Source organism: Diceros bicornis, chromosome 11 (genome assembly GCF_020826845.1).
Source record: "Diceros bicornis minor isolate mBicDic1 chromosome 11, mDicBic1.mat.cur, whole genome shotgun sequence".
In the NCBI taxonomy this organism is placed as follows: Eukaryota; Metazoa; Chordata; class Mammalia; order Perissodactyla; family Rhinocerotidae; genus Diceros; species Diceros bicornis.
Genome location: NC_080750.1, coordinates 44,974,392 through 44,997,179, shown reverse-complemented (window position 1 = coordinate 44,997,179; position 22,788 = coordinate 44,974,392). Strand labels below are relative to the sequence as shown.

The window sequence follows — 22,788 nt, the reverse complement described above, 5'->3', positions numbered from 1 at the left end:
TATCTCCCTCTTTCTACTCCCTCTTGCCACACTCTCTCCCTTCACGTTTTCAGAAGAGGGGATGGGGAAACATGACCTGTTGGCACAGACTACCAGTAACACACTAGGTCAGAAAGAATCTCACACAATGTCAAGGGAGCCTCACTTTAAGTCAAGTAGGAAAACAGGTTTGCCTTGGCTCAGTGAGTCCATTTCACTTATGGGGCCAATTGCACCTTTTTCTTCTTGGATTTGATCACCTCTGAGAATAATGAATGCGTTACCATAATAACTAAAGATGTACTTGGCTCTCTTTTCCCTTGCCTTGAAATGGGAAGCACCATATTAGTATTAATAATCAGTTAAAACATTGAAAAAATATATTCCATCAGCTGCATCATTTCAGAGGCTTCTGGAAGGTGTCGTCTTTTTTTTTTTTTTTTTTGAGTATTCAAGAGCTAAGAGACTCTACTAGAAAGAAAGGCTTTTAGCAAAATATAATGACTTCTGCAGATGGAAACAATATTACTTAGATATATAACGACTTGATAGGCATCTAATTTACTATCACAGTAATTATCCTCAGTCCTAAGGAAAACTAAGAACTAATTAATAGGACTCTATTTTTAAAGTTACTATAGGTCCTAATGTTTTCTAATTTGGAAGTGAGAAGTAACATAAAATCCAAGATCTTATCAATTATTGCCCTAGACTACAGTTAATTATACTTACGAGCATTAATTTGGCAAAACATCTTTCCAAGTCAATTTTTCTATTCTTAATCAAATGTTATGTGTCAACCTAACAATCAAAAATCAGGCCTTAATTAATTCCTTGAGATAGAATATATTGACATCATTCTGTGTTTCCATAGCATTTCATGCTCATCAATAATATAGAACGTATCCAATTGTAGTAAACTTAGTACATACCTGAACTTTATCCTGATACATTAGAAACTTTATGACAAAATGGAGAATAGTGTCAGATTATAGAAGGCCTTGAAAGTCCTATAATGAATTTACCATACTTAGTAGAGAATATTAAGAAGCTTTCAGTTGGGGGGAAGAAAAATGACATTATCAAAAGAATGTTTAAATAACATTACTCTGGTAGGGATATACAAAATAGACTGAAAAAGGAAAAACTGTAGTTGCAGAAACAAAGCATAAGGAAATGAAAAGGATAGCATCAATGTGAAAGGATTTTGGAGAAAACATTTCAAAAGACTTGATTACTGACTAAAGGAAGAAGGAAAAGATTGAGACAAAGATCTGAACAGAATGACTGGAAAAATACCCTTGAAAGATGGGAAGAGGAGACTATAGACAAGATGATGATTTTAGTATGAAAACACTGAGTTAGGTTAAAGACCAAGAAACATACAACTGATGACCATGACACAGCACAGAGCACTTGAGAACTTTTTTAAAAAGAAAGATTAGGGGTCGGCCCGGTGGCGCAGGCGGTTAAGTGCGCGCGCTCCGCTGCGGCGGCCCGGGGTTCGCTGGTTCGGATCCCGGGCGCGCACCGACGCACTGCTTGGCAAGCCATGCTGTGGCGGCGTCCCATATAAAGTGGAGGAAGATGGGCACAGATGTTAGCCCAGGGCCGTCTTCCTCAGCAAAAAAAGAGGAGGATTGGCGGATGTTAGCACAGGGTTGATCTCCTCACAAAAAAAAAAAAAAAAAAAAAAAAGAAAGAAAGATTAGTCAATAACATTCAGATGGAGGTCAAGTTGAAAACGGAGAAGACTTTAAGAGGTAAAGATGTTCAAGTCTCAGAAAAAAGGGGATCAAAGAAACAGAGAAGGGACTGCCTTTTAAAAGGAAGGATATGACATTAATGGATTTTTTGGGGAAAGGAGAGATATTTATAATTCTAGGCATTACGTTACAAACCATGCTGGTCAATCCTATTAAGATTTTTATCATTTCAAAGATGTAAGAATAGAAATGGAGATACGTTAAGGAGGAGAAGATGTAAACATCTTCTGGAAATCATGTGCCTTATCTTCAGGAAATCATATTAAAATAGGAAATATCCACTTGTTTTTTTATCCTAAAATAAGAAATCTGAGCAAATAATATTTCTTTGGACAAATATTATAGCATTATCTTAATATATAGCCTTCAAATGGGATTACTTCCTTGTTAAATAGGGCATAGTGAAATTATGCCTGAATTGTAATAAATTATAAACCAATAAAAAGAAATATGAAACCCATCATTCATAAAAATGTAGATTTTTAGAATTTTAATACTGTATTATTAATAAATTGTCCTCATTTAATGGAGCTCCTCTCTAATAAATTCCAGGACTTGTTGGTACAATATTTCTAAAACATGTTTAAAATATGTAGACCTTATTTGTCACAATTGCCCCTCCATAATGTAAAAATAAATCAAGTCTAGATTTCAAATCAGGGAAACTGTCTTAAAATTGATATCAATTCTTATAAATAGATGTGGGGTCTATATCTATCAAAAGTTAAAGCTGGGGCTGGCCCCATGGTGTAGTGGTTGCATGATCTACTTCAGCGGTCGGGGGTTCTCAGGTTTGGATCCCGGGTGCAGACCTATACACAACTCATCAGGCCATGCTGTAGTGGGGGCATCCCACATACAAAACAGGGGAAGATGGGCACGAGTGTTATCTCAGGGCTGATCTTCCTCAGCAAAAAGAGGAAAATTGGCAATGGATGTTAGCTCAGGGCCAATCTTCCTCACACACACACAAAAAAGTTAAAGCTAACAAATAATGTAAATTAGAGTATTAACAGATTAGCTATTAAAAAGTTTGAACTGAACAAAAACCTGTAACAACAATTCAGGGTGAAAGAAAACATTATTTAGCTAATCAATATGAAGAATTTTGCAGTGATAAAATCATCTCAGTTATTCAAAAGACCACTATTTATAGTGAACTCTATGATTGACTATGGGATGCCCAGTGATTTCTTGTTTAGCCAATCTCAGAGGAGGAATCTGCAGAATAATTCATAGCATATATACTAGCAACGTATTAATGACAGGAGAAAGACCAAAAGTAGAAAATAAAAAAGGAAAGAAAGAAAAAGAGGGCGAAAAAAGGAAAAGAAATGGAAAGTAGAGATAGTACGGCATTTGTTGTTAATAACAAGTGTCATGAACCAATACAGAAGGTCAAGGAATAACCGCAAGTGTGCACATACCAACTACTGTCTAAACTCCAGACAATTCTTATCGCATACTGAGATAAACTATTTACCAGATAGCATATATGGAATTGTGGTTAATAAAATGAAAATTCATTTACAAGTACTACTAAATTATATTAGCATGTTATCATTTGATAACATTTTAATCAAAGGATACTAAAAAGACAACTATTACTATCATGTGGAAATCCAAAAATATTTATTGACATTTTTGAAAGAGGTCCTTATAATCCTTGAACTACTGCTCCAGATGATAAGAAAAGAACATAATAAGAAAGGTATGTGTGCGTGGTCTACTAGAGGTCTGAACTGTGACTTGAATTATTAATCTTTTTACATTTATGACTAAAAGTTATTTGTTAAAAAAAATTCCCTTTTAGCAGCAACTAAAGTATTTTATGTATCAGGAAAATGGAGTGTGATAGCATAGTTTACTTAGAGTATTACAAAAAGTTACTTTCATAGTTACTGGCATAGTTACTTCCATACTTAGAGAAATAGCTACAGACAAAAAGTCTTTACCCAAAATTCATAGAGGAAGCTTTGATGTTTGTTAACAATGGAGAAAGTAAATCAAAAAGAGACTGAGGGAAAAATAAAACTGATTTTTTAAAAAAAGCAAAATGAGTCTAGGGTAAATTAAGTATGTCATGCTATATGTTTTTCTCCTAACTTCTAGAAAATGTAAATTATAGGCCATAAAAGGAAGAGATTGACAAACTGATTTTTTTTAATCCTTTGGAACAATACAGGGGAAAAAAAGATAGAAAAAAGAAAGATATGATGAGTCAAAATAGCTATATCAACTGAATATCTTGAAATTTAATGTCAGTAATATGATTTTTTTAGATAAAATTATAAATATGTATAAATCTAATAAGAGAGTTTCAAAATACCTAAGCAATAATTCTATAAACATAGTTTCAGATTTTAAGAACTCTCTCACCAATAGCTATAATAATAATAGACAAAAGACATAAAGGATTTCAACAAGACTATCAACTTAACTCCACTGATATTTACAGAACAATACACTCAATAACGACAAATATACATTGCAAGTACAGATGGTCTGGTTACCAGGAGGCATATTGTGGTCTAGGCCATTAAAAAAAGTCTCAACAAACAAAGGATTGAAATCATACAGTTTATTCTCTGACAAAATTAGAAAGCAATCATATTCAGGTACTTACGAAAATCCTAAATATTTGGAAATTAAGCAAATCCATGGGCAAAAGAAGTCACAAGAGAAATTAGAAAATATTTTAACTGAAAGAAGATGAAAATACAATATATCAAAATTTGTACATTTCAGCTAAAGCAGTGCTTCCAGGGAAATTTTTAACTTTAAATGCTCATATTAGAAAAGAAGAAAGATCTAAAATCAGTTATCTGAGTTTCCACTTCAAGCATCAAAAAGAGATCAAATTAAATCCAAACTAAGTAAAAAGACGGAAATCAGAAACATAAGAGCTAAAATCAATGAAAAGAAAAAAAAAACAAAATCAAAGCTGATATTTTGAAAATATCAAGAAAATTGATAAGCCTTTAGCTAGAGTGATTAATAAAAACAGAGAATTTACAATTTAACAATATCAGGAATAAACGCCAGGATATCACTACAGGCAGCCATTAAAAGGAAAAGTAAATATTATGAACATTTTTTTGTGCTTAATAATTTTTGCAACTCATCTAACACTACAAATCAATCAGTATGAACCACCAAAATAAAGAAGGAAATCCATATAAATATTTAAATATATGGAAAAAAAGCATTTGGCAAAATTCAATCAAATTTAAATTCAATCAAATTTTGTCATTCATGATAAAAACCTTCAAGCAACTAGGAAGAGAAAGGAACCTACTTAACCTAAGGCATCTACAAAAAATCTACAGCTATCACACTCAACAGTGAAAGCTTCAATTATTTCTACCTAGAATCAGGAATAAGGCAACTCCCCAAAATTCTATTCAACATCGTACTAGAGGTCCCAGCCACTAAATAAGGCAAAAAATTAAGTGTTGGGGAGTATGTGAAACAACTGTAGGAATGCAAAATGATACCATCATTTTGATAAACACTATGGTAATATTTTATAAAAGTAAAACATACTTTTACCATAAAATCCAGAAATCTCATTCCTAGGTATTTAACCAAGAGGAAAGAAGACATATGTCCACACAGAGACTTGTACACAATTATTCATAGCAACATTATTTATAATAACCAAAAGCAGGAAACAATTCAAATGTCCATAATTGTTGAATGGAAAAAAAATTGTGGCATATTCATACTATGAAACACTATTCAGCAATAAGATAGAATCAAACATAAATGCAAGTAACAACATGGATAAATCTCAAAAACATAAATATGTCCCTATCCTCTAGCTTTCGTTTAACGAGTGTGGCTAGAGATAAACATGCCAACATGCTGACTGATCTCACTTGAAATTTATAATCACTAACCTCAAGAAGTCCATAATCCTACCATACATAATGTGTTTCCCTTGTCCATTCACTGCTTTCTCTCTCTTTTCAAACCAACAACACTCTATCTTATCTTACTTGCAACTCATAACCTTGCTTCCTATTTCAATGAGAAAACAGAATCATTTACAAGTCTGTACTACCATATCTACTCACGTGTCTATACACATACACTCTGCCTTCCATCCTGATACTATAGACCAGGGGTCAGTAAACTGACATAGGGCAAATCTGGCCCACCACCTATTTTTATAAATAAAGTTTTATTGGAACACATTCAAACTCACTCAGTTATGTATTGTCTAAGACTGCTTTAGCACTACAACAGCAGATTTAGGAGTTGCAATAGAAACCATATGGCCCACAAACCTAAAATGTTTACTATCTGGCCTTTTACAGAAGGAGTTTGCTGATCTCTGGAAAAAGTCCACTTTGTCTCAGCAAAGGCCAATCTCTCTATTTCTCAGATCTCATCTCTTCTCACGTCTCAAAGACGTTGCTCCTGCACTTCTTCCATCTCTCAATTTTTCCTTCACTATTGGTTGTTTTCCACCAAAAATAAATATGCTATGATTTTGTCCACCTTAAAAAGCAAAAACAAGCAATTCTTTCAACTCTTATTCCCACCCTAGCTATTTCCCCATTCTCTTTTTCTTTTTACAGCTAACATAACAATCTCAGAGGAGTTGTTTATACTGGATGTCTCTAGTTCCTCCCCTTCTGTTCTCTTTTGAAGTCCCTCCAATCAAGCTTTCCTCTTCTCCTCACCCTACGGACACTGTCCTGGTCATGGACAACAGTGACTTCCTCCAGGTCTTAAATCCAATGGCAATCTTTAGCCCTAAACTTACTTGATTTGCAAGCAGTTTGGTTGATCACTCCCTTCACCTAGAAATACCTTCTCTACTTGGCTTCTAGTAAACCATATCATACTGGTTGCCCTTTATCTTCCCAGTCCCACATCCAACCCTTAGACTTCTCTACCTACACTCCAGTCTCATTGCTTTAAAGATCATCTATATTCTAACAAATATAAATTCTTACCTCCAGCCTTGATCTCTCCGAGAAACCCCAGACTTTTACACCCACCTGCCTATCTGATATCTCTACCTAACAGACATCTCAAACTTAACACGTCCAAAACCAAGTTCCTGGTTCTGCTCACCTTTTCAAATCTGCTTTACATGCAGCTTTTCCCATCTTAGTTAATGGCAATGTCATCTTTCTAGTTTCTCAGCCAAAAAAATCTTGAAGTCAGCTGTAAGTCTACTTTGTTTTTTTTTTTTTTTTTGGTGAGGACGATTGGCCCTGAGCTAACATCTGTTGCCAATCTTCCTATTTTTTGCTTGAGGAAGATGGTCCCTGAGCTAACACCTGTGCCAATCTTCCTCTACTTTGTATACAGGACACCGCCACAGCATGGCTTGATGAGCGCCGTGTAAGTCTGTGCCTAGGATCTGAACCTGCGAACCTCAGGCCGCCAAAGTGGAGCACGTGAACCTAACCACTATACCATGGGGCTGGCCCCAATTCTACTTTCTTAAATCCCACATACAACACATCTACAAGTCTCTTTATCTCCACCATATCCATCATCTGTTTACGAGCACCTCTGCTACCACCTTCTGGCCTGTACCATGATTGTTTCACATGGATCATTAAAATAGCTTCCTAACCTCTTTCCTTGCTTCCATCCTTGCCCCCTACAGTCTGTTGTAAACAAAGTAGGCAAAGGGAACCTGCTAGAATTTAAATCATATCATGCTTAAAAGCCCTCAGCGGTTTCACGTTCTACTTGGAATAAAAGCCAAAATCATCAGTATGCCTTAGGAGACTTCCCACAGCCCACCCCTCACTATTGTTATCTTTCTGACCTCATCTACTAATCTCCCTTTCACTCATTCTGCACCAGCCACATTGGCCTTCTTGGTGTTCCCAAAATACTCCTGCCTTGGAATGCTGCCCTTGATGATTACTATCCAGGCCCACTCTTTCCTAGATACCCACAATGATTCATTTTTTCACCTCTATCGTGTCTTTATCCAATATCACTTTCTCACTGAGGCAATTCCTGACAAGAAGGCCTGAATTCTCTATCCCTATACCATCATCTTATATATTATATATTGTACTTATTTGGTGTCTGTTTCTTACCAAGAGAATATAAACTCATTGAGGCTAAGAGTTTTTCTTTTTTTAACTATTTTATTAACTATTTATCAGCTATTTACTTTATTAACAATATCTCCATCTTCTTGAATATTACCTGACACATAGTCAGCACATAATAAATATCTGTTGAATCAAAACATGTAAAAGTACTTTGTAAACTGTAAAGTAATATATGTGAGGCATCTAATTAACTCCTGAATGTGAAATATGGGCTTTACACTCTTTTTTTCAATCCTCCAAGTAACCACTTGAGTATTTTTTCATCCCTGTTGACATCTCAACAGAGTAAACAGAATATGTTTAAAGAGGTTAGATCTGTTTGTTGTCCAAGTTGTCAACAGCTTGTAAGCAGAGAGCTGGAATTCAAACCCAAGTTTGACTCTAGAGACTGACTTTCAACTACTAAACATTTCTGATTCATACAACAGGTCTGCTGGATGCTAAGTGACAGCTTAGGAACTTCATATCAGAAGTCCTACACTATGAGGAGTACAGATGAGGATTTACAGAGAAAAATCCTTTAAGGATATGTCAGGGATTGGGCTGTCTCCAAAGTAACCTTGGAAGCCTGCCATTTCAATTTATATCACTAGATGAGAGTAAGATATTTCTTATAAACAAAAAAATTGGCTAAGTGGGGGAAATGCATGATATTTTTGACAAGTCTAAGAACTTAAATCTAGTTTTTTGGGTACTTTATTTCTAGTACAATATACCACACAGTTAATTCTCATCTCCTAAAGGAATTAATCTATCAGTTGTCATTGATTTCATTACAGATACATAACCCTTAGGATGAAATTTCCCACCTTTTTGGCTATTAAGCTATAGATTTGGTCTTTGTAGTTTTTATTAGATGCAAACTACCAAATTTCTTATTCAGATAAAACTGTCATTTTCATTGCTTCTTTCCTGGTGTCCTACTCTTTAAAATCTGTATTTCATTTAATTCCTCCAATAAGTCAGGAGGGAAGATTTCCACAAGGCCTTTATGATGGAAGAAAAAATGAAATGCTGCAACCAGTCAGTCACCAAGAGGTCAGATGTATCACTGCCTTACCTATGTAAGTTCCAGGTGAGATTCAGAAAACACACACACACAGACTAATGAAAAATTTCAAAACACTCCAATGAAAATTTGTTGTTACAATGTCCTTATTTTGAAGTTTATTCACTCTACTCATAAGAAGGGCTCTCGAATATCTCCCTTAACAGAGACTTTTTAACCCCTCTACAGACACAATGTTCAAGTCTGGCTAATGGTGTTTCTATGTCACAGAGCATTAACAATAACAAATTGGAGAGCATGAACAACCAGCCATTATTCTCTCTAGCCACTCTTGATGATACAGCACACAATAATTGATGTTTAGAAAAATGATGCTGTCTTTTTTTTTTTTAATAATTTTATTTATTTATTTTTTCCCCCAAAGCCCCAGTGGATAGTTGTATGTCATAGTTGTACATCCTTCTAGTTGCTGTATGTGTGACGCGGCCGCGGCCTCAGCATGGCCGGAGGAGCGGTGCGTCAGTGCACGCCCAAGATCCAAACCCGGGCCGCTAGCAGTGGAGCGTGCGCACCCAACCGCCAAGCCACGGGGCCAGCCCACTAAGTCCTTTTTAAAAAGATAAATTATATTCCATATTCCCTCATTAATAGTATGAGATAGTATATAATATTATTTAGAAAGATTTCCATCAAAATAGTTATTTGTTTGTAAGTTTGGCACTATTGGGGATTTTAGACTTTAGTTATCTGTGAAAATCACATATTAATAATTATTTCATGAGAACCAAAGTAGGATAGATTAACTGTTTAAAATACCTTGACGACAGGAAAAGGAAAAACTTAGCTTAATTATAGAGTACATAAACATTGAGAAAATCTAGTTCAAAGTCAAGTTTTGAAGGAAGTCTAAAAACAAAAAAAAGAAAAAGCTTGCCATCAATTCCAAAACTCATTGTTTCAAAATAGTTGACTATATTGTTAGTTATATAAAGACATAACACATTCCTGACATGAGACAGAAGCATGGAACACTTTACCCAGGGGCACTCTGGCGGCACTTGCATCCGGATTGATCCAGAAGGAAAGCCAGGAGAGAACCACAATCAGCAGGGTCGGGGCATAAACACCCATCATGTAAAACCCGACCTGTCTCCTTAGGGTGAAGATGACTTCCACACAGGTGTAGTACCCTTTCAGAAACAAAGATATTAAAAGTATGAGATTCTCACCTACACACAACTGCAAAAATCAATAATGCACCTATAAATTGAGTCACTTCTATTTGAGGCAATTTCACAAAGTAGACTCCACAAAAATAGTTTTTTCTGTAAATATATATAATTTATGTGATCTAAAAGGATGACACTATGGGACTTGTTTCACCTGAACTTTCGCAGCTCCATTATGACATTGAGAAACAGATACCACATGTCCCTCCACTCTGTCAGTGTCTTGGCTTTTCAGCCTTTGTTCAGAGAATTTGCAATGAACTTAAACTTTTCTTTACCCAGGGGTACTCTCCGCGCAAATGATCTAAGGGAGTCATATAGAGAGCAGTAAATCAAAGGAGAACAAGTCTAAAAAGAAACACTCCTGGACTATGCATTGTCAGTATAATTTTTCAGCCACACGTACCACTTCTTATCTAGAAGGGATGGCAATCTACAATAACTCACATGCATATTTAAATCTTAAAAAATTAACAAAGTATTGGAAGTAAACATTAGCAAGGATCAGAAATAAGTATTTTCAATGTATATAGATAAAAGATTATAAAGTACAAACATCTGACATTCTTCTCAATTCTCTCCCCTCCTCTCCTCCAGGCTCTCAAACATCCTCTAATTGAGGGCAAAAACTTCATTTTCACAAGCTGAGACTAAAGCAGAAATTGTTTTACAATATAATTCTAGAGCTGCCATAACATCAACAAGTCCCCCAAATCAATCACAAATTATGAGCAGCCTCATAACAGCCTTTGCTGACTTGAGAAAGAAAATAAGTGACACAAATATTCTCCTAGCACTGGAATAGAAGAGACATTTCCAGATTTTTGAGATTATTTTTTAAATGTTTTGGTCCTTTCATTTAGCAACTTAAATAAAATAATGCCTAGAGTGCTTAATTTAGATAAACATGTCATTTACCATTCAACAAAAGTAAGATTATACATAAATACCAAAAAGTTAAAATATCTTCAATTGTATTCAGCTTAAACTGTACATAATTATTTTAAAATGTTGAAACAAATAAATGACTGAACAGTGAATAAATAAAATAATTATGGGGAAAAGGATAATATTACTCTGTACTATTTTATAGTTTAAAAGTAGTTTTTATCTATTTTTCCCAGCTGGGAAGAATATATATATTTCTAATGCTAGAATAATCTTCATATTTATTCATTAATGGTTGCACACCATAAGGTCTTAATAAATGTTGAGTAAAAGAATGGCTATTCACATCTTTTTATCAAATAACTTAGATTAGAAATCTATCCTTTTTTCCAATGTGAATTATAACATTGATACCTCTGAGAGATTAGAAAGATATTAGGGCTAATATGTAACAAAAATAAATAGTTGATTTAAACTGAAATAAATTCTAATTACGCCAAATATTTCCATATTATATCATTAAACAAGAAATGCAGAATGTTTGTCTTTAATTTTAATTTCCTTAAATTTTAAATTTAATTTCATTAAAATTAGGCAATTTCAATTGTGCACAGGTTTTAAAAATATACCAAAGGCAAAACAATGAAAAATTTCCCTCCCTTTCCAGTTCCCCACCACTCATCTTAACTTTCCGCCTGGACAAACAAGAACATATGTTTCTAACTAACAATCATGTGCTAAATTTCCAAAACACAATCTTTCATAAACTCAATTGCAGCAATTAAAAAAGTATTTCACAGTATTTCCTAAAAGTGGTTCTGAAGTACCTCGCTTTGTAATAGTATCACTTACTCAAGCTCATTTTATGTTCGCCCAGCACATGTGAAACAGAGAAGGACACATATGTGCTTATTAGGTACTTTTAGGTAGCCTAAGTTGTTACAAAGATAACAGTTTAACTATGAAGTTGCTCACTTTAAAATGAATTTTTGCATTCCATTCCACCATGTTTAAATGACAGCCTGCATAACCTGAGTCCTGTAATCTAAAGCAAGTTTCCACCGTGTCCCTTTATGGAAGCACCCACTAGGGGATCTTCCAAGACTCAGATGCATTCGGCAGTAAAATCCGTGCTTGGATATTATAGTGATTTGCTCGATAAACTTTTATGAGAAACATTTCTTGATCTTTTTTGATCTTTCCCTGGTACTGTTACATTTATGAGAGGCAGGTGGGCAGCTAATTGATATAAATGTTCATTGGCAAATTCAATTTACTTTCTATTTCCTGTGAGGTTTTATTTCATTATTATTCACTCAAGTTTCCAATTTAAGTATTTTTCTATATATTTCTCCACCTTTGTAATTTCTACAATTATTTAAAAAACGTAATTTTTAATAAAGTTAAAGCTGAATCACTATTTCAGATTATTTCTGTACAAATTAGAGAAAATATTGGCCATCATTTTGTATATGTTGCTCTCTATATCTTTTCCACTATTCTACATTGTTAAGCATTCCACATATTTTGAATGTTCTGTTGTCCTAAACACATTTCTAAATATTATCCAAACATTAAAATGTTTTACTTATATTCATATGATTCATGTAAATACTGATGAAGCATGTTTACTGAAACATAGTAAGTGCCGATTATTATTACGTTAGCCATAAGTCTTTTTCTTCTTTTCTGTAGCTAATGAGATATCAGTGACTTATTTACAATGACTTAAAAAATATCACGCAAAAAAACTATGAAAGTTTTACTTATCATAAATCTTGAGTAATTCCCCCAATACTCTCTACCACAGCACACCTTCTATTTCCTTCTTAGAATTGAAGCAACTTACATTTACTTTGTTTACTTGTCTACCATATTAGAATATGAATCTGTAAAAGGGCAAGGATCTCTCTTTTATTCACTGCTGAGTCCCCCAAATGGAGACTTTTACGTGTAAGGCTTAAAGGTGAAAAAATGAATACCCCCAGACTTTCAAAGTATAATACGACTGACTCCACAGGTAGTGTAACAAGGCCAGACTCACCATCCCAACACATTGCTTACTAACAGTAGGCCTTGAGCAACTGTCTTTGTTTCATTATTCAAATGGGTAAAATAGAGATAATAGAAGTACTGAACTCACAGGACTGTTGTGAGGATTAAATTAAAGAATTCTTGTAAAGCACTTAAAACAATGCCTGACATATAGCAAGAACTCAAAAAAACAACTACTAAATATGTTTCTGCATGACAAGCCCAAAAGGACTATTCTTGTCTTTCAAAATTTTTTTGTTTTCATTACTAGGTGAGTTGGAAAAATCTCTAAAAACTATACTCGGTCTCCTCTTCCTTGAATGAGGAATATTATGCCTAGTGCCTTGGCTGACACTGACTTGCTGGTGACATTAAGTCATTCAGTCACCCTGCACCTCAGTTATTTATGTGTTAAATAAAGGAGCTGGCTTGGAATTATCAATAAGATCACTTCCATCTCTCATATTCTATGTATCTATGACTTCTTCATTGAGAACTTGGATGGTCAAATTTTTAAGAGCTCTCAGTTTTTCCATTTAAAAAACTTGATAATTCCTTTAGCAGTATATTTGCTCATTATCTCTCTTGTCCTAATACACTATAAGCTCTATAAGAGAAGGGACTATTTATATATAAATGTTATATAACCTGTTAATTTATTTGAAGGTCAACAACAGATGTTTCAGCTAATTTTATCTCCAAGTTGCCTAGTGTTGCATACATTATAACACTGTAAATATGCAAATATTCACTCTTCCTCTCATTTTAATATCAACAGGAATGTTTTAAATTATATTTTGTCGTTGATGATGTCATGATGGCAGCATTTTAGCTCAAACATCTGATCTCTCTAAATTCTACACAATTACACTATACATTTTTGTTTTTGTGAAGTCAACATAAATGTTGCAATAAACTTAAACTTTATATCTATTCCTGAATATCTTGGTCATGATTTACTTCCTGATATAGAATTATAATGGTGTGGTAATTTACAAGTTGAACTGATCATTGGTATGAATGTAATGATCAAAATTCAATCATCTTTTTCTTTGTACTGCTAAGGGAACTAACACTATATTTAACCTCTAAAGCCCTCAATAACCCATAACTACCGGCAAAGACTCAAAGGTTGAATACTAATCATATTAAGAAAGCATTGATTAGTATGTACTGTATTTTCATTTCTGCAAAGCTTGATGTAATTTAATGAATGAGGTTAATTTGTTGAGCTTCTCATAATTGGCTGTTCCATAACCTAGGCCATGAATATTATACAAGGAATATTTACTAACGTTCAATTATTTCACATGCTTATTGCTTCCTGCACAGCATAAAGATCAATACTTTTTAAAATTAAGAATATGGGTCAACCAACATTTAAAAAGTGCCCCAAAGAAAGCAGATGAGTATATATGGATTACATTGTTTATATCCATAATGTTTGGCCCTAAATTGAATCTTGCCATAAGTCGAATTTCTTGGCAACATCTAAGAAAACCACTTGGGAGAGTTCCTATTATTGAAAAAAGAAAATTGACAACCTCTTGTTATCCATAATTACATAAAGAAAAGCAAAACTATCTAGTAATAAAAAATTGAAAGAAAAACTTTAGTGAATGTACTTTTATGAAAGATTTAAATATACAAATGTAAAGATAAACTACTTATAAATACTGAACTTATTTTTTAACTAGTTTTCTTCTATTCCATCCCTAGTATACTTAAACATTAATGTGAATCTTTGAAATAGGATTTAGTTTTCTTAATTTAAAAAATTTACTTACCGGTGCCTTTGTAGTATTTTGTACAGTTACCATATTCAATATCCTCCTTTTTAATATCAAATTGAGGCAAAGCAATTTTTTCTAATTGAACAGGATCCCCTGACTGCCAGATAAATCGTAAATCATCAGTTGTGTAACCAACTATAAACAAAAATAAATAAATAAAAATATTAGTTTGAAATATAATTGTTCATTCTTTCTTAATATTTTAATAATCCAAACATTAAATTTGGATTTAATAATCCAAACATAATGTTTAATTAAACATTATACATTAATCATAGAAATGATAATAGGCCCTTTCTATATAAATTTTTTGTTCAAAATGTAAAGAGAGAAAATCTATGGCCACTAATGAAAATATTAACACAAAAGTTACAGATAATTGGCTTAAAGAAAGAACAAGTGAAATAATCAGCATACTACAAATAGTTAAAATCTTAGGGTGTCATACAGTAGTACTTTTGTCTATGTCAGAATTCTGAAGTGTCATCAATAAAAAAGTAATAAATAAGTGATACTAGTTTTCTGAATGTATATATTTACAATCATGAATATGCTACCTAAAAATTTTTAAAGAAACTTAAGCACCAAAACACTTCTTTATTTTGAAGAAAGAACTACCAACTTCCCTAAAGGGGTTGCATTGCCACAGGAGAGCATTACAACAACCCCTCAAATGGACATCATCACAGCACCCTGAGGCACACATATTGGGCTTAGTAATGTGGCTACAATTCAAGGATCCTATGGAGTTTTACAGCATAAAGTAGTTTACCATCCAACTCTATAGTACATGTATCTTTTAAAGCAATATTTTCGTGTATCTGGTAATAGAATTGAATGTAAATACATGTTGGAATTTTTTATACAAATACATATTGACACACAGGCACATACACAAAACACATACACAAACGTACATACATACACTGACATCTGCAAAATCTCATTTTACAGTTAGAAAATAATAAATATTGTTCAAATTTAGGATCCAGTTTCAGTAAATTAAAATGAAAACAACAACAAACAACCACGAAGTAACTTTAAAGCATAGCATCGAGCAAGTGTATGCAAGACATTTTACAAGGTTATTATTCTTTACTTTCTGCAGAAATAGGTCATAGTATCTAGGTATTCAGGCTAAAGATTCCTTACATTAGTATTAATTTTTCAAGTTTTATTTCCTACTTCTATTTTCAAAAGATAAGCATCAATGCAAATTAATATATTTTCAGAGATAAATAATCATTTCAATTAATAGTACATCTTTTATAAACTGAAAAATATATGATCATAGAAACCTAGAAAATCCAATTTTGTAAAAAGTAATTTTTTTACACCCATAAAAAATGAATGCTTGTTAGGATTTAGAGAATATTTTTCAATGTTCTCTGAATTTTCTGCTCTGAAAATGTGGTTTTAACATCAGAAAAGTTATTAGGACGTTATTTTCTCCTTTACTTTGCCTATAGTACTAATTCAAATGAGGATGGCAATTGGAATAAATTAGAAATTACTATACCCATTTAACTGAAATAAAAAGCTAGTACCAAAAAGATTGTCTATCTTAGTACAAATTAATATAGTAAAAGTACAGTTTCTCTAAGTAAATTACTCTAATAACTACTTGTAATCAAAAGCATTAGTTTTACTATTGTTATCTAAGATATTAGTAGAATGTATTGCCTAGAAATTTTAAGCATTTTTATTCCGATAGTCACTTAGGGTCTCATTTACGTACAGCTCTCAAGTTGCATCTTGCAACGTTGTGTATCCATGGGAAACAATGTCAAATCCAAAGGGCATGAAAGAGTAATAGATAACCTGAAAGTAGAAACAGAGGTCTTAGAAGTTGTTTAATATATTTCTCTGTGATACACTGATTTTAAAAGGAAAACATAAATCTACAAATATTAAAGATAAAAGAGTACCTCATGCTGACAAGGACATCTCCATCACGAAAAATAAAGAGGAGGATATTTTCCTGGGTGACATCATGAAAATTGGCACTTTTTTCATTTGCGAAAAATAAATCAGGTTTCCAGAGACACTTGTACATTGTGGGATCTACTGTCAGTGCATCTGAGCCCCGAAAATCACTAGGGAGCTTCAGCCTGGGATCATTCCATTTTTGTCTCAGGAAGATGTTAACTCTGTAGTCCTAGAAAAAAATATGTGTGCATATTGCTATTTTTAAGAATGTTTTCAGCACCAGAATAAAAAGAGTTTCAATTATTAGCAGCATAAATATTGTTTGCTCTTCCAACATCAACCAGAACCACAACAGCTCAGTCAACAAGGATAAAGAGCTCCATCAGTAATATAAAAAGATCCTGTGGGGACTGGCCCAGTGGCACAGTGGTTAAGTTTGGCATGCTCCACTTGGTAGCCCAGGTTCGTGGGTTTGGATCCTGGGTGCGGACCTATACCACTCGTCAGCCATGCTGTGGCAGTGACCCACATACAAAATAGAGGAAGACTGGCACGGATGTTAGCTCAGGGCTAATCTTCCTCAAGCAAAAAACGTGGAAGATTGGCAACAGATGTTAGCAGGGCAACTGCTTCCTCAGCAAAAAAAAAAAAAAGAAGAAAAAAAAGACTGTGTCTATCTAATTGTTCTCTGCAGGTATTTCCTTAGCACTTCCTGGTTGAAATGTCAGAATATAACTTTACCAATAACTGCTTTACCTTTAAACAAACACCAATTATACCAGTCGGTTAGTCAATGCCATCATAAAGCATGAGAACTGCTAAATATTACCGTTATTTTTCAAAAAAAAAGTAGAATAAAATGTAGTTAAAAATAGATAAGAAGCCAAGGGAAATAGTCTTACTTGTCCTTTACTAAGTAGCACATAAACTACAAAAATAATTTATATCTCTAAAACTATATATATATTATATAACACATATATAACATATATATTTTACATATATATATATTCTTGAGAAGGAAAAAGGAAAACTACCCTTGACCATTCATACATGTAACAATTATAGAGAGAATGAGACAGTCAAATGAGATTTGAATTATGCAAAACAGATGAGAGTATATGCCAAATTTGTATAATATAACATAACATATGTTATGTTATATTCAACTATAGGAGAAAAATGTTTTGAAGTCCACTAAATAGCTGATTATTTTACTTTAGTTTCTTGCCTATCTCCAATAGTTTTAATTTTAAAACTTTGTAAAAATTGAATTATATCAAGACATAGATTTCAAGAATATGTGAACCTAGGAACATGTTTAATACCTTAATACACTTTATATGTGCCAGCGAGATGGGGTTCTGACACAAATTGAGTCGTTAGTATACAGTCAAACTCAGCATTGAGGCATCATGCTCAGGTCTTTTGATTTTAATCTTATATATCAAACTCAAAATATGCACAAAAGTATTCAAGACATAAATTATACTGGGCTTCAGTTCCCTCATGTTCAATCATTCAAAATTCACAAAATACTATCTATCCATAGCCTTTTGACATGATCAAAATGAATTAGATCATAAACTTCAATTCAAAATCAAAATAATTAAACAGGAAAAAATGATAGATCATCTTTTATTAAATAAGACCTAATACATTTCTGTGAAACACAAATGTACATGCTTTATATATGTATAAAATCTAAAATAAAGCATAAGCAATGAGCAGTGACTCCAGAAAAGCTTGGGGAATTTACTTTCTCTCTCTTCTGATGTTCAGACTCAGGGGAGTAACTAGAGAAGGGTAAGCACATAAGAACGATATACATTTACTGAAGTACAGACAGTGAAGCAAGATGCAATCTACCTACATCTTACAGCTACTCTAAACTTGACATTTATAAAAACTTCAACATATATGAATTGATTCTTAAAAATCATATGCAGATGGTTTTGGAGTGCCAAAGTCAAATAAATTAAGGATTACATACGCTGACACTAAACATATCTACACCACGGGGGAAAAAAAGATAACATTTTTCTAATCAAATGAACATGGAATCAAGGAAGGAATAAAGGAGGCCTAAAATCCTAGAAAATGTAGCATTGCACAGTTGCATGAACTTTTTGTCAAAATATACACATATCTTAAAATTCGTAATGGGACTTAATTTTTGACTGTGATGGTGACAACTACACAAACGAACTCAAACACATCTAGGACAAAGGGCTTTCTACCTCACAGAGTGTGTCCAGCAGACAATGCTGCTTCCATGCAAAAGTTTTTATCCCATCCGCGCAAACATGCTTGGCTCTCCACTTAAGAAGGAATACACATTAGGTTCAACCATTTTCTAATAAAATATTAATTATGCTACCTTAGATAAAGCACATATTTAATATCCACTTGACATTACTTTGCACACTCAACAGTATTCAGTTTGAAATTATTTGCTAAAAAGCTTCCTTGTAATGATCTACCAAAATTATGGGTATTCTAAAATTATATACACTAAAATCTATTTTATTACCTTCTCTAAATACTGTGTCTTATCAAGGTAAATCACCAAAAAACTACATCTTTAAACTGCTGGATTTAAACTACATATTCACAATACTGTGATAAAATACTATGTCAACTTAACTTGTTATCAACGGTCACTATAAAAAAAATCAGCAGATGAAGTTGCCCAAGTATCTTTTATAAACTTGTTATTAAAGCCATGGCCCCTTATTTTAGTCAATGACCATTCTACCATTCTACAAAAATACACAAGATGAATTTTTTCTTTCTTTCTTTAATTTTTCATTTGTTTATACATATATTACTATAATACCATTATACAGGTATTTACTATTTGCTAGGCATACTCAGTCTAAGTGTTTTACGAAAATATATCTATTCCTCAGAGTTTATAGTATAAATGCTCTCCTGATGCCCTTATACGCTTCTTATTAGGAAAGTAAGACTTTAAGTATCTCATCATGTTTTTCCTTTTGACTGGCAGCTAGGGAACTGGAAGCTAAATCCTATAACCAATTGAATTAACAATTTATCTCTCATATCTTGGTCTGACTACCATTTTATGTCTCTTGCAGATTTAGTCCTATCTCAATTATTTCATTGTATTTTTTGTCATTATTATGATTATACACCTCAAGTCCCTTCTAGAAATGGGGATGGATGAAAACTAAATAAAATAACAGTTGAGAGATTGTCATATACTTAACAAGAGTCTTTCAGCATTATTTGAATAAGCTCCCAAGCAATTTTTCCAGTGTGGCTTTCAGAATCAAGATGCTTTATTTTAGCCTAATATTAGGTTTTCTTGTTTTAATAAAATCTTAGATATACGTATAGAGATATAAATATTTAGAACTCATTGGTATTCTTCATCTACACCACCACACCTCCTTTTTGAATGTATGCTAGTTTCTCAGTAATTAATTTCTAAAAACATTATATCAATATTTTATGATAATATTGAAGATATCTGACAGGAATTAAATTTTTGACTAATTAAAAAAGAAGCCATCTTATAATGTTTGGGATAGAACTTCAGAAATTAAGCCTGCATAATACTGAATTTCCCTTAAAATCTCCACACATGCACACATTCTTTCGGGAGCACTATTCTATGTTCCACCTATTTCCAAATGGTATGGTTAACTCATCTAAAGTTATATAGCAAAATTATTTTTCTTTTAAATTTTTTATAGTAATTTTAATAGTTTCTCCATGTGAAGTTCATTTTTCATTGAAGTCTAATCAATGTTTCCACACAATCCAAGAATATATTTACATCACTTATCAGTTATTGAGTTCAAAGAATTTTAATCAGCAGAAAGCTGAGTAAAGCTCTACATAGTATGAGAGGCTTTGACAAAATAAAATCTATCTGTGGGGAAAACTACAAATGATATAAAAGTGTTTTAATTTACAGTCAACTCCCTTTTTATTTTATACACCATCATAAATAATTTTTCCAAAAATTATGTTCATCAAATTATAAAGTCTAGTAAAATGGAGTCAGCATAGGCTTGGAATTATAAAGTTCTGATTCAAATTTCAGCTCTGAATCTTAGAAGCTTTGACCCTGAGCAAATTTCTTAACCTCTCTGAGCTCAGTTTCTTAATATAAAAAAATAGGACTACTAATATCCTAATGTAATAATTAAATAAAATACTCAGTATGAAAATTAATATAGTACCTCCTATATAAATAAGTTAGTTTCCTTTCCATTTTACTTCGTTGGAAATCCAGCCACAGATACATCATGTACTTTCAGAAAACATTTATTTAAATTCCTCCTAAATCCCTAGGTGATTGATGGATGGGCTCACTCATTCAGTTCAAACGTTATTTATTAGCCATATATTCCTTTTCATGCTCTGGGTACTAAGGATGCAGTTGTGAATACTCCCAGACTTCACAGAAATAACTGAAAGGGATATTGACAATCAGTCCAGTATAAAACAATCTGGAAAAGGCTATGTAAAAAGGAATAATTTGCAACAGGGCATCTAATCTAGACTCTAGGGATTAGTTAAAAGTAACCGAGTGGATTGACACCTACACAGACCGTGGAAGTTAGACAAATCTAAGACGAATTATGTCCTGCTATGTTGCCTAGGCAAGTTATTTAACCTCTCTGAGCCTCAAATTCTAGACAATAAAAAGAGTCCCAGTTATTCACAAGAATTAAATGAGATGCTGTACCTAAAGCATGAAACTGGGCACAAAGAGAGCACTCAAAAAAAGTCAATTAATTATATTATCTGTATTATTAACGTTATCATCATTATCTCTATTATCACCACTTTGAAGGCGAACAACTGCTATTGACAGCATTTCTTTCTATTGCTGTAAACATACTACATAGGAGTTTTAATTGGTTACTAAACATTAAAACTGACGTCAGTTTTAATAATTTTTCAAAGCTTTTATAAAGTATTTTGTGTGTACTACATGTCAAGCACTATGTCAGTTGTTAGCCATACAGAGATCAATACAATACAGTCCTAGAAAGCAAAGTCGAGATTTCTGGACTATTTATTCGGATTTCTCTGACTTAAGACACATTGACTAACAATGGCAAATTTGTTTTACAGACTAACCAAAATAAAACATCTACCTGTAATTACGTTCCAGACGATCACAAAAGAGGCTCAGGTCACCATCAGTTTTGCGGTGCTATGTTAAACATTCCTTCTCCCTTCATGTGTTCATTCACTCAATAGTTATGTATTAAGGGTTTCCTACATTCAAAGATCTGAGCTACCACTGGAGAGGGATTAAAACTTGAGGTCCGTGCCTTCAGGTAGTGCTAACTAAACAAGTAAGGAAACAATTGGTAAGGACTCTAAGGGTGATGATAGCCGTTGAGAGAACAAATGATCACTTCAGACACCAGAACTCAGGAAAGGCTGTGGAGTGTGAGTCTGAGGAGGTTTTTGGAGAGTGGGACAGAATTTTGACAGGGTGGTGGTGTCAGAGAAGGGTAGGATTAAAGACAGGGGCAAAAAGTCACCTTTTCTTGAGTGTTTCATCAACAACATAAAAGAATCACTAAATATCAAGATACAGAAAATGGCAGAAATAATCAAGATCATCACTAAAAAGAGGCCAGAGCAAGAGACAGAGGTTTTGGAGCGATCAGTGAAAAGGTAGGAGTTAAAATCAAGACCAGAAATGTACAAAGAACTCTTAAAATGCAACAGTAAGAAAACAAACAACCCAGCTAAAAAACGGGCCAAAGATCTTAACAGACCCCTCACCAAAGAAGATCTACGGATGGCAAATAAGCATATAAAAGCATGCTCCACCTCATATGTCATCAGTGAATGGCAAATTAAAACAATGAGATACCACTACACACCTATTAGAATGGTCACAATCCAGAACACTGAGAACACCAAATGCAAACGAAGATGTGGAGCAACAGGGATTCATCTATTGCTGGTGGGAATGCAAGATGGTATAGCCACTTTGGAAGACAGTTTGACAGTTTCTTATAAAACTAAACAGGACCAGCCCCGTGGCTTAGCGGCTAAGTGAGGGCG

General features: G+C 33.4%; 1 protein-coding gene across 1 annotated transcript in view; it reads right to left on the bottom strand.

The window, feature by feature from the left end:
• The window catches only part of GLRB (glycine receptor beta), an 87,464-nt gene that overhangs the window by 12,187 nt on the left and 52,489 nt on the right, over positions 1-22,788 (bottom strand). Inside the window, exons 5-8 of the mRNA XM_058549785.1 lie at positions 16,722-16,951; positions 16,532-16,614; positions 14,788-14,928; positions 9,887-10,039 (exon numbers count right to left, since the gene is read on the bottom strand). Of these exons, the coding sequence (XP_058405768.1) occupies positions 9,887-10,039; positions 14,788-14,928; positions 16,532-16,614; positions 16,722-16,951 (607 nt within the window). The remainder of the gene's footprint in view (positions 1-9,886; positions 10,040-14,787; positions 14,929-16,531; positions 16,615-16,721; positions 16,952-22,788) is intronic.